Genomic DNA, 14,359 nt, shown 5'->3' on the forward strand with positions numbered 1-14,359 from the left:
GCTGCATTTTTTAGTTTAGTTCTCTATGATTTTTGTCATATGACTGTATGAGATAGTATGGAACACTAAAGTGACAACTTTTTTTTTTTTTGGATTTAGCATTGAGTTTTACATGTTTGATATTCATGTAATTGCGATTGTCTAAACATTCAGGTAATTGTTTCTTAATTGATTTTGTACCAAATTGAGGTTTAAATTTGCTAAGTTATGCAAGAATAATTAATCTTTGGATTTTTGTTTAGCAAGATTATTTGTTATCTTGGCAGAAATAAGTGTCGGTGCATTTGGAATTTTGCAATCATATAGGATTTTATTGTTGTTTTTCGGATATTTATATTCAAGAGCTTTAGTTTAGTTTTAGATGTAATTTATTGTTGTTGTTGTATTGTTAATATTGCTGGGAAATTTTTTAGCGGATGGTTTTGTTGAAGGTCACTACCCTCACATTGTGGTTCTTGTAAAGGCGATCAATGTCAGGATTACAATGCACATTTAACTCAATTTTATGAGCCCAATTCGATTATATTATTTAATTTTGTGCTTATACTATTTACTTTTGTGCTGATATTACTTACTTTTTGAGTTGATAATGCTACTTTTTGGTAATTCTTGTAACGATTCGCTTGCTATTTTTATTTGATAGTGGAAAGCATAACTCTTGTAGGAATTTTAAATGTATTATCAGGTTGAACTTAGACTCTCCTGTTTTAGAACTCCAATGTATTGTTTTTTGTTTTTTTTCATAGTCTTTGACTTCAATCATCATTTTTTTAATTGATCTCTAAAATAATTCTTACACACAAATAAGTCAATCTGTTGTAAATATGTTTAGCCTTATTGCATTCATTTGTCATCTCTAGTCTGCCTGTTTGATTGGTTTTATATGTTGATAAATGAGTGTCTATACTCAAGGAGTCAAGGTGCAACATCTTATAAATATTATCTTCTGCCATGAGCTTTTTGGTTGTTGATCTCACTCCCCAAGCAGAAAGTGAAAAAAGGCTTGCATTGCATTGAATGGTTCTTATGACATTTAGAATCTTCAGGTACGGTGTTCCTTGAGGTTTTAAACATCTCTTGAGCTACCTTATTTATTTCTTCATATAGCTTTGTATACTGGTTTGTGGGGCAAATCCCAAAATATGCTATTGCAATTAGCTTTGATTTGGGTGTTGTAGGGAATATTTCAAGCATTACCCCAAACTTGAACCCCACTGTAATCATACACTTAAGCATGGTGGCGTCCAAAGGGAAAGAAGATAGAGCAAAAGAGTCGCCAACAAGTTTTAGGAACTTGTAAACCGTTCACAGGGTGAAGGTTACACCCCTTAACGATCCAGGAGATCGTCAACTCCAATAGGTCTGGAACCATGACTGGTAGTTCGGGGATGAAGGTACAAATCCAACCTAAAAGAGATTGAACCTGTCCTAATAATAGACCTCTACTTTATTCTGATCGTATTCATGTGCGCTTTATGACTAACATGCAATCAATAAGATTAACCCTAAACCTGTTTATCTATGTTGGTTGAATATTAATGCACAAACAAAACTATTATTGGCGATCACTTGAATTATAATCATATTAACCCTAAACAAGATTATTAATTATCTTATTAAGCATGATTACAAGTACCAAATTCTCTTTAAACATGCATAAAAGGTGTGATCAAGCAATAACAATAAATATCAAGCAACATAATAATAATCAATTAATCATCATCAAAATAATAATAATAATATTCATAATCATGTTCATGTTAAAAATAAAGCATAATAATAGCAAGATCCTAGGCATGATACTAACAAGATTAATAACAAACCCTAGCATGTCACTAAACATTAAAAATCAAATATATATGCCTAACATGATACTCACATGATATTAAGAAAGAAAATAGGAAGCAGCGCAGGAATCACAATAAGCATATTTGATATTAGAAATTTTAGTTGTTACCCTAAACATGATATTAGGAAGATCAAAACGCCCTAACATGACACTAGGAATCATAATAACAACTTAAACATGATTGATATATCATAATATTAATAAAATCAATTAAAGCACTTATTTGGATGCCTCGTATCTCTTTCTAATAACAAAATATACACGTTAGTAAATTCAAGGAAAATATAAAATAAACAGTTAAATTAAATAATTGAAATAGAGATTTAGGACCAAACCCTCAGAAATTAAAACCTTTCACGTCTAGGGCGAAGGCAACTTCAAACTTGGCTAGATGAGAGTTGGTGATTTTTGATGCGAAGGATTGATGAGAATTGGTGATAGTTGATGATGAAAAACAGAGATTTTAGGAGGCTATTTATAGAGAAAATTAGCCAAACGGATAGAAAAATAAATCAGAGTTTCGACGAGGATAAAACAGATTAGCGTCAGGCGCTAAGGCTAGTGCCAGGCGCCAAGCATTAGCGCCAGACGCTAATGTATGTAGTCAGGCGCTAATTATTATTTTCACGCGTTTTCTTAATTCAGATAAAATTTAGCCGTACAGAGGGGCAAAATCGTATTTTCCTTAAAAACACTCTTTTATTCTGATTAAAACTCTAAAAAGTCAACCAAAGTCAATTTATCAATGCTAATTGAATTAGGAATGAAAAGAACCTTCTAGAAGAATCTAGAAGACTAAAATCAATTCTAATTGCATTAGGAATGATAAATCCATATTAGGCCCTCCTCTAAATCATTGGGCCGCATATAAGTATTAAACCGAGCCCAGTTTAGTAATTTGGCCATAACTTCCTCATTATTCATCGGAATTGGGCTTGTACTCCCTCTGTTAATAGTTATGTGCAACTTTGCACATGATTACGGTTACCAAGGCAAAATTTGGATGACAAAGATTAGAGGGATTTAAGAGAGTTAATTAAAGTGAGTAGAGAGAGAAAGGTGGTCCCCCTCACTTGCAAATAAAGAGGGAAAATCTGATTTTTTTGGAGGGAGTATGTTTTCCCCCCCAAATTTTCATAAAAATTTTGATTTTGGGAAATTTAAAATTCCCTCTAACTTTTTAAAAAACAAAAACTTAAAATCCAAGTTTTCTGATTTCATTACAACATTTATGAGGCTTATAAATAGAAGCCTCCATCATTCATGAAGCATTGAATGCTTCTCAATAATTACATACCAAAGTTTGTTCAAAAGCTAGATGAAAATCACCAAAAGTTAGCACTAATTACATACGTTTAGCCCATAAACAACCCAAAAAATTACTCCTAATCTAAAATTAGTGCTAAGCTGAAGTTAGTCATCAAATCATCAAGGCTTCAACTTGAGGGCAGCATCATCTCATCAAAAACCTTCATCAGCCCACCCCCCTTCACCATCTACAGCAATCTACAAGTGAAAACAGGAAACAAAAGACATGGCAGCAATAGATGAAGACCCTTTTTTCGACATTGAACTCTTAATTTCAGAGGAAGAAATTGCAGACATGTACTACGATTATGAAGAGCAGCTGCAAGATGCAGATTTTGAAGCATACAACTCAGACAATGACAATATGCAAGAAGAGGCGGAAATAGAAGACACAACCATTAACAACAATAATCAAACTCAGCAAGATGAAACACAAGCATCATTGTTTGAAGAAGGGACTCACCAACCAAACAGAAAACAGCTAAATATGCATCAAAAGAGAGAGATTGTGGATGCAATGCTATTGAAAATGCAAGATGGTAACCTACCAAGAGGCTACAAGGTAGAATTATCAATCAAGTTCAAGGTTCTTAAATCAACAATCACAAGACTGTTCAATGAAATAAAAAGGCAGATGGCAGAAGGGAATTTGATTGATGTCAGGTCCAAAAAGATAGGAAGGACAGGTCCAAAGCCAATGGAATTTTCTGATGAATTCCTACAATCAGTCCCACTTCACTTACGGCAAACAGAAAGATCATATGCTGCAGCACTCAAAATTTCACATGTTACTCTTCATTATTTGAAGAAAAAGGGGAGAATCATAACACACACAGCAAGCAGCAAGCCAGCACTAACATTAGATCACAAGGTGGCAAGAATGAAGTGGGTTTTGTCTCACATAAACCCAATCCAAGGGAATGAGAACCCCACATTTGATGACATGAAGTATTCCATCCACATTGATGAGAAATGGTTTTATTTAAACCCAGACAAAAGAAGATTTTATCTGCTACCAAGTGAGGAAGATCTCTATATGGCTCAACAATCAAGGAGGTTCAAATTAAAAGCTATGTTCATGGCCATTATAGGAAAGCCTCTGTATGGGACACATGGGGAACTCCTACATGATGGGAAATATGGGATATTCCCATTCACACATCAAGAAAGGGCAAAAAAGTCAAGCAAAAACAGACCAGCTGGCACATTGGTCACAAAAGCACTTCAAAATGTCAACAGAGATGCAATAAGGACATGCTACTTCACAAAGTCGTACCAGCAATAGTGTCAAAATGGCCAGCAAGTTTGCCCAAAAATGTGGTGATTCAATGGGATAATGCAAGGCCACATCAAATACCAAGAGATGAAGAGTTCATTCAAGCAACACAAGCAAATGGATTTAACATTGAGTTTGTATTCCAACCAGCACAATCACCAGATTTGAATGTGTTAAACTTAGGTCTATTTAGATCTATTCAATCTTTGCAATATCAATCTTTTCCAAAGAATGTAGATGAACTTGTTGAAAAGGTCATTGAGTCTTATAACAATTTCAAACCAGAAGTAAACAAGTACATTTGGGTGACATTACAAAGATGCATGATCAAGATTCTAAAGGCAGAAGGAGGGAACAAGTATAAAATCCCACATATGAACAAGAAAAAGCTTGAGAATTTAGGCATTCTCCCAAATCAGATTGAAGTAGAAAGGAGTATAGTGGTGGAAGCTGTGGAATACCTGAACACAATGTTCAGGCCAGCACCCCAGGGAAATCATGAAGCAGAAACAGAAGACATGGAGGTAGATGTAGACTAATTACAAAGACACACAGCAAACAACTACACACTGCCACACATAACCACTTAGTAGTGAACAATGATATGTTAAATTTCACTTTTGTTTAGTTATTTTTGTGTACCAATGAATAGGTGGTTAGGTGTATTTTGTATGGTAGAGTATTGAAACACACATGAAAGGTAGTGGTGGTTTAGCTTTAGTGCATTTGTAAGAGGCTTTTTGTAGCCATTTTATCAAGTAAGTGGAAGTACTTAATCACATGAATCCATCAGGAGATCAATTTTTTTGTATACACAACCTTTCAAACATGGTTACCTCAACATCAATCACAATATAGTGATTGGTGGAGCTATACCATTGTTCAAATAGTATTTCATAGGAGTCCCTTCATCATTTGGATTCAACACACAACACAAATAGTCTAGAGCCAATGGGGACTGTTAAACAATAACAGAAAGGGGCATGTGCAGGGAACTCCATTGGAAATTGTTCTCTACACAATGATCATTGAGAACATTTTTCACACAACAACCCAAACACCCAAATCAAGAAACCATCATAAAGGATCATCATTCAACAACCAAATTCCCATATGCCATATGCCATGATTACAACAACAACCATATCCAACATAATATCCAACATAATATCCAACTCATAAAATGCATCATTATCCAACTCTTAAAATGCATCAATAGCCAACATAATATCCAACAGTAATAGGATAGAAGCACTAAACCATATCCAACATAATATCCAACATAAAAAGGACAGAAGCACCAAACCCATATCCATCATAATATCCAACATAAAAAGGCCAGAACCAACAAACCCATATCCATCATAATATCCAACATAAACAGGCCATAAGCACCAAAAACATATCCATCAAAAAAATCCAACAATAACAGGACAGGAAAAGCAACACCATGTCCATCAAAATTTCCAAATATTAAAGGACAAAATCACAAACACCACATACAACATCACAGCACAACAAAGCCACCACAACATAATAAAATTCGGAGTATATGTGCATAACAAAACCACCATAAACAAATCATGTCAGAAGCATACACAATCAACTTAAAAATGGGACTCAATAACAAAAATTAAATAAGTTAGGGTTAGGAAGCGTTACGAGTGCAGCTACTCAGAGAGTTGAACCGTAGGGTTCATCCGCCTCACATAGCACGTCACAACAGGAACAGAACAAGAAGGCACTTCTGGTTTCTTGGCTGGAGGTTCCTCATCAGGCTCCTCATCAGAAGACAGCACAATGAACTCATAGTCAGGGAGGCCACGCATCCTTCTCAGGGCAACACGCGTGGCCTTAACTCGAGGGGGTGGCCTTTCCCTCTTAGATCTAGGCTTAGTGGGCACAACAGCACTGCCCTCACCTTGCTCAGCAGCCAGATCTACAGCCATCTCTGAGAAATCAAGCGATTTACGACGGGACTCACCAACACCCTCCTCTTTCTTCGCTTTTTCTTCCTCATCGAGGCTTTTGAGGACTTGACCAAGGGCTCTGTAAGTGTAAAGAGAGCAGTACGCACCCGTCTCAGTAGACTCGTAAAATTCACGAGGAAAAGAAGATCCAACCTCGAAGCAGTGCATGAAATTGAGGATCAAATTCTCCTCTCCCTTGTCATCCGTAGCCATATAAGCATCCTTAAGAGGATCTAAGTTCAACATTTTTAAGGAGGGACTTTGATTGAGAAAGAAACGAGAAGAGGAGAGTAGATCTGGAGTGAAAAATAGAGAAAATCGGAAGAATAGAGGAGAGAGAAAAACCCAAAAGATGAACTAGGGTTCATCTTATGAACTCTCCAGAAGATATAGGGAGAACGAAACATCACAATTAATTTGGGTAGTTGGGAAGTTGTGTGAATGAAGAGAGAGGAGTGGAATTGGAAGATAAAAGGAGGGAACAATTAGATTAGGTGAATCTGATTAGTTTAGGTTAATTTAGTTTAGGATATTATAATGGTATTGATTAAAAAATAAAACAATTAAAATTAAGGGTAAAATTGTAATTTTGCCCCTTTTTTTTTTACTAAAAATAGAAAGAAAATAGAAAGTTGCACATAACCCCGAGTGGACAAAAATGGAAAAAGTTGCACATAACTATTAACGGAGGTAGTATATATATATATATCGTTGGAAAAGTCTTTTCAAGCCCCATCCAACTACACCATTATTGGACCCTTGTCATGGACCAAACTAAACTGGAATGCACGTTTTTCATAAATAAAGTAAGAAAAGAAATATTTTCAAAAACAGAAAGAAGAGATATTTTAATAAAAACATCCTCATCACTAGACTTTGCACACTTTCGCTTTGTTCGATAATCAAATGACGTGAAATGTATTCATCACTGGGTTTGGTTTTGGGGAGACACATTTAGGTGTCTACAGGTGCCATTTATGCTTTTATTGTTGGGCACATTAATGTCATGCCTTCATGTTAGAGGGGTGACCACCTTAGTCAAGGCTATACAACCAAATTGGAGTCCTACTGCCATAAAATCTACTCAAAGTATACTTTTAAATATGCTACATGATTAATATATAAGGTTTAAGTCTGTTAATGTTATTGAGCAATCAAAATTCAAGGTTGTTGTGGTAGCTTATTAATATAATCATGCTTTGATTGTTCATATATTTTATATAGATTAGTTTATTTACTTTTAAGATATTTTGATTTACTTTTGAAAAAGTTTTCTTTACTACTAATGTTGTATATACTAGATCAAGTCCTTATGTTGCCTTACTTTGCATGACTCATTTTCAATTTTTTTTTACTATTTACTTTTTATATACTTTGGTTTACTTTTGAGTAATTTTCTTATACTTCAAATGTTTATTATATTGGAATTAGTCTACTAGCTCAACTGATAGAGCATTGTGCAAATGCACAAAGATGTGGGTTTAAATCCCACGTAGGCACTTTACTTTCATAGTACGTCGAACTCAATATATATGTTTCTCATAATTTGACTCATCTTGTAAGGATATGAAAGTCAAAGACTCGGAGTTTTTGTGGTATAACAAAGTTTCCTTAGTAATTTATCATTCCAAGATAATTTATTATTCGTGTACTTTAGACCTAATTTGATTTACTTCAATGATATTTTTATTTACTTATTAACATTATTTATTTACTTTAGAGTCATTATGATTTAGTTTTGACATATTATGCTCTAATTTTGATTTCTTTTTGGAGTTATTTTGATTTACTTTAGAGATATATTCATTTACATTTCAAGTTTTTCTACTTACTTTTGAAAGATTTTGATTTACTTTTGAGGTATTTTGAATAACTTTAGAGTATTTTATATTTACTTTTAGAGATAACCTATGTAGGAATCGAACCTACATCTCTTTGCATCTGCATAGTGCTCTACCATTTGAGCTAATAGGTTTACTTTATAGCTTGTTTTATTAACTTTATGATCTTTTTTAATTACTTTTAGAGACATTTGATTTATTTATCCCCACCCATATTATTTTTATTCTACTTCACTTCATCTTCACAATTAGTAACAATGTAGCATAATAATTAGGATGAATCAAACATCTTTCATCAAATGAAGAGTCAAGAGTAAGTTTGGAGGCTGAAATTCGCAGCAGCTAGTAGCATGGTTCGGGCTCCTTGTTGCTCATAGTTTGGGTATGCACGAAATAGGTTGGGAGAAGATGTATTTCTTTGATTAAGCTTTTTCTTATTTATTTTTGAGTATATTTTATTTACTTTTGTGATTACTTTGTATAAAATGGATCAATAGTGCTAACTAACTATTCTTATTCTAAAATAGCCTACTAGCTCAATAGGTAGAGCATTGTGCAACTGCACAAAAGATGTGGGTTTAAATCTCACGTAGGTTATATGTGTATTTGTTTCTTATGACTTAACTCATCTTATAAACATATGAAAGTCAGTAACTCGTAGTGTTTTTGCTATAAAAAATCCTGAGTCATTTATAATTTCAAGATAATTTATTATTCATATACAATGATGATTTGAATAAATTCAATGAGACTTAGATTTACGTTTTAGCATTTTTTATTGACTTTAGAGTAATTATGATTTACTTTTGATATATATTAATATATTTTTTTAGTTTTTCTACTTTTGAGATAATATATGTAGGAATCGAACCTACACCACTATGCTCTACTACTTGAGCTAATAGGTTTACTTTAAAGTCTTTTTTATTCACTTAAGAGTCGTTTTTATATTTACTTTTTATTCTTGCTTCTCTAACAAAATTAACTCTCATCTCAACAACTTATTTCTAATAAATCAGCTAACAATCAACTAAAATGCTAATCATTTCTCAATACAATGCTGGAATATGCTAATGAGAATGAGTTTTATATATACTTTTAGAGATATATAACCTATGTAGGATTCGAACCTACACTTCTATGCATCAACATAGTGCTCTACTACTTGAGCTAATAGGTTTACTTCAAAGTCTTTTATTTACTTTAGATTCTTTTTATTTTATTTTAGAGACTACTTAGAATTACGACCATTCTATGAAATTTGACAATTGCTAATAGTCTGCAAAATAGGTTTAAGGAAAAACTATGATTCAAATTCACAATAAAAATGTTACTCATACTAAACAATAGTAGTATACACTAACACAGATATTAAAGACGGTATAGTGAAGGATAACCAATATGCTATCCATGAAGAGATTAGGGATAAGCTTGTCAGTGAGTGACTCTGATTAAGGATTGCATGTATTTTAATCAGATTAATATGAGGTTTTACCTACCTAGGCAGAAGCAGATTTTGCATCACTTCTCTTCACCTTGGTAGAGACTCTGGCAGCATATGCTTTATAGTCATACACATACCTGGTGAAACCTGCAGCTAGCATTATAGGATCTTGTGTTGACCTCATAAAAAATAGTATCTTGCACAAGTCTGATATGGCCCAATCCAAGAATCTACAGGTTGCAGAATTTATGGATTAACTGCAATATTAATATTATAAATGTAAAAGGATCTTTTCATCTTTTGATTTTAATTATTGCTAATCTGAACATTTAGAATGGAATTTATCAGTCCAAGATTAAGGTGTATCATGCTATGATCTTATTACTCTTTTTTTAAAGCTAGATCTTATTACTTCAGCCCCCATATGCTATTAGTAAAGCTCTGTTTCTTGAAGAACACGATTGTTAACCACCTCAGGTTGAAGGGATTTTACAACCTCTTTTCCTAAATGTTGGTTTCCCATACAATTTAATCTTCTAAAGTAAAATCTCTATGTTATGATTGTAGTCTATGCCGATGAGTTTCTAACAGTATATTGCTTACTTTTTTTCACCGTAACAGCCACCTATGCATTCAATCTTTTCATTCTAACACCCAAGCCAATCAACCCCGTACCTTTGAAAATACACTGCATCAAAATACACAAATTCTAACCCTGAACCTAGTTCCTATCAACCTAGTTAGTGAAATCCTACAACTACTTGAAATCTCTTAAGCGATGCTTACATCATAACCCAAGCCCCCAAGCCAATACTACATAAGTAAATGTAACAACAATGATCAGTACAAGAACTTGGTTGCTAATCATATACACATTATAGAATATAGGTAATGCACAGCATGCGGTCCTTAACATACTGTCCTTTGAGGTCCTTTGAATATTGAGCAATTAGTCTACTTTTAAGGATATCTAATTTACTTTAACAGTAATTTCGTTTACTTATTCAAGATTAATTAAATGTATTCAAAGATTTCAAACACATGTGCAATGAAACGTGGAGAATATTGGACAATTAAGCATCATAAGCTTCTCTTTATCCTTGTATCTTTCAAATGACCAAGAATCGAGCTCTAAATTTCTTGAAAATCATAAGCTAAAAACATTAAAAAAAATCATATATATTCAATCACTAAAAACTACTTATCGTAAGAATTCACTCAATTCACATAGATTTGTTTGCAAACTCGCCAAAATTCACATAAAAATGAATGTTAGTGCTTTCAGATCTAAGTGCTTAGGAATTCTAGCAACAAAATCGTCGCTATAACCATTCATAAGCTCAATAACTATAAATAGGAGTTCGAATTTCACTACAAAGAACCCTAAATTGCCCAAAAAAAAAAAATAACGATTAACCATTGAAATTGAAATTCGTGATTCAAAACAAAAAAAAAAAAAAAAAAAAACAAAAAAAACAAAAAAAAAAGAGAAAAACAAACATCTTACCTCAAAACTTGCTTCATTATAGTCGAGAAAGCTCAAAAGTTGCTTCAATGGAGTAGATTTGAAAGTCGCTTCAATGGAGAATTCAGATGCAGTCGTTGCAAGGGAGGAAAGAGAAAAGGGTTGGAGGAGAGAAAAAGGAGAGAAAGTGAGCTAGATCTAAGGTTTGATTTAATGTGAGTCGCTCTCCAAGCGTGCATCTGAGGTAGATCCAACGACCCTAATTAGTTCTCAGTTCCTATTATTCACTTAGTTCTATATATATATATATACATATACATATATGTATATACATATATATGATACATATATATGTATATATGTATATATATATGCTACACAAACCGCAAAGAAGAGAAAGTCGGCCGCCGACTAGGCTGCTGGCGCTGCTGCATCAGTCAGTGGTGCACCGGTGGTGGTGGTGGTGGCGCTAGTTGTGTTAGCCAGCGTGAGGGAGGAAGAAGGGGGAGATAGTGGCATGGGAAAAATAGGGGAAATAGAAGAAGAAGAAAAAGAGAAGAATGATAAGGAGAAAAAAGGAGAGAGAAAATAAAGCGAGAACTATAGACACCTACTTTTGGCCTCTTGTCCCGAAAGGAAGTGCGATGATGTTACAAAAACCCGTTCATCATGCTAGATCAAAGTTTAATTTTTTATGGACTACGAAATGCATTATGAAGTTAGTTAAAACTCATATTTGAGAAGTTATCTTAGATCCGTGTTCGATTACTAATTAGGCCTAAAACGTGCTCATACATGTTTAGACTTAATTAATAACGCACCCAAATGCGGAAAATGCAATGATTCGATCCAATGGATCTTACATTGTTGAAAATCGAGAAAAACATATAAACCAACCATCATATCTCCATGCATGACCTATACAAATGGATATCCCTTTGAAAGAGCTTTCAGACGGTATATTATAAGCCCAATTTTGCATAAAACAAAGAAGTTATGATCAAAACACTAAACCGGGCTATGGGGTGTGTCTCTACTGTTTCTTATTTTGTCTTGGTCAATGGATTTCCCTCTACCCCTTTGGCTGCAAAAAAGGGTTTGAGATAGGGGGATCCTATGTCCCCTTTTCTCTTTTCTATTTGTATGGAATACCTTTCAAGGTGTTTAAAGGAGATGATTGAGAATCTTGACTTCAATTTTCATCCAAGATGTTCAAAGTTAGGTATTACTCATATGATGTTTGCTGATGATTTACTACTTTTCTCCAGAGATGATCTTGTCTCTATCTAGCTGGTTTTTCAAGATTTTCAGAAGTTCTCTTGTGCTTTTGGTTTAGCTGCCAATTTGGATAAGAGTGATGTATATTTTGGAGGGATAAGTGAACAAGTTCAAGATGATCTTCAGTCTATGCTGGGAGTTGCTAAAGGGTTTTTTCCTTTTAGATACTTGGGTGTGCCCCTGTCTTCTAAAAAGCTTACTATTTCTCTATGTAAGCCATTCATAGAGAGAGTAACTGCTAGGATTGAGGGTTGGGCTGCTAGGCATCTTTCTTGTGCAGGCATGCTTCATATGGTCAAAAGTGTGCTTTTTGGTATCTAGGCTTACTGGTCTCAAATTTTTATTTTGCGTAAGAAGATTTTGAGAGAAATGGATTCAAGATTTAGGTTCTTCCTCTGGACTGGTAAAGGTAATCCTAGTAAGAAAGCCCTGGTCTCTTGGAAGTATTTGTGTCTACCTAAGACTTGTGGTGGCTGGAATTTGACCTCTCTTGATGATTGGAATAAGGCTGCAGTTACTAAAGTTCTATTGGACATTGCTCATAAGTCTGATAACTTGTTGGTTAAATGGGTTCACATTTACTATTTCAAGAATAGAGATTTTTGGTCTGCTCTTATACCTAAGAAATGATCTTGGGTTTTGAAGAAGATTATGAACAACAGAGGTTTGGTTAACAGTGTTTGAGGATGGTCTGGAATTACAGTTAATGGTAAAATGAGTATTAGAAATCTCTATACTCAAATCATACCTCAAGCTGAGAAAGTAGCTTGGAAGAGAATAGTCTATAATAGTAGGGGTTCACCTAAAAGCTTATTTATCACTTGGTTGGCTCTATGGAATAAGCTAGTTACCAAAAATAGGCTTATAACTTGGAATATCCCTTGTTATCCCTTGTGTTTTTTCTGTTCTAATGCTGCACAGAATGTTTTTCATTTGAATTTTGAATGTTCATATTATGATAGTATTTGGAATAGAATTTTACAGCTTCTTGGTTATGCTAGAGTTAGGCAGAGGTTTATTTCTTAAGTGCAATGGGTGCTGTAGCAAAGTAGAAGAGTTAAAACTAAAGGAAGACTGATGCTTATGTGTTTTGCATAGACTATTCACTGCATCTGGATTCAAAGGAATAATCTGAGGTTCATTAGAGATTGAAAGCCGGCTGATATAGCTTTTAGAGATATTATTATTTCTGTTGCTTGTAGGTGTCTTGAATCTGATAGGAAATGTTTGTATATCTAGATTTGATGTCTTTGTTATATTGGTTCTATTTTGCTAGCAGTTTACAGGGTTGCCTATTCTGCTGGTGTACTTACAGGATTGTCTGTCCTGCTGCTCTTTGCTTTAGGTGTCTGTCTGGTCCTGGCTTCCAGAACCCTTCCTAGAAGGTGGCTGGAAGCTTAAGTCCAGTAGTTGTTCCTGGTTCCTCCTAGAACCCTTCCTAGAAGGTGGCTAGGACATAATCCAGAACTGTTTTGGGGTGGTTTGGCCTGTTTTCAGGTCTTGTGCTGTTTGTTGTTTGTTATAACTTGGCTTTTGTCAGTTGTAATTTTTTCTCTTTGGTAATAAAATTCCATATTTACCAAAAAAGATTTTGAAAAATAAACAAAGAAAAGCGAAAAAGGTGGAAAAAAGATTCACAAGGTAATGACAAGTGTCATAGGAGGATTTTCTTTTAGTATAGGTTAATAGATATTTTTTTAATGTTGTCTTTAAGGAAAAAAGATCCGCACAAGAGTTTCAAGACCAAACTAAGGTGTTTTATTTATAATATATCATAGATTAGCAAAAAATACAATTCAAATTAATCATACCAATCAAAACTAATCATTATAAAACAATCAATATATATATATATATATATATACACACACATATATATATAAATAAAACACCTTAGTTTGAACAATCATATCATCTTTAATTTAAAT

At 33.9% G+C, this 14,359-nt stretch overlaps 1 protein-coding gene across 1 annotated transcript; it reads left to right on the top strand.

Annotated features, from left to right (window-relative positions):
• The first annotated feature begins 3,383 nt into the window (after window positions 1-3,383).
• On the top strand, window positions 3,384-4,972 carry LOC145570656 (uncharacterized). Its single transcript, XM_081629795.1, has 2 exons — window positions 3,384-4,328; window positions 4,397-4,972. Exons 1-2 carry the CDS (start codon window positions 3,384-3,386, stop codon window positions 4,970-4,972), a joined length of 1,521 nt encoding a protein of 506 aa, XP_081485921.1.
• The last annotated feature ends 9,387 nt before the right edge of the window (window positions 4,973-14,359 follow it).

This window comes from Chenopodium album, chromosome 2 (assembly GCF_948465745.1).
Source record: "Chenopodium album chromosome 2, dcCheAlbu1.1, whole genome shotgun sequence".
Classification (NCBI taxonomy): Eukaryota; Viridiplantae; Streptophyta; class Magnoliopsida; order Caryophyllales; family Amaranthaceae; genus Chenopodium; species Chenopodium album.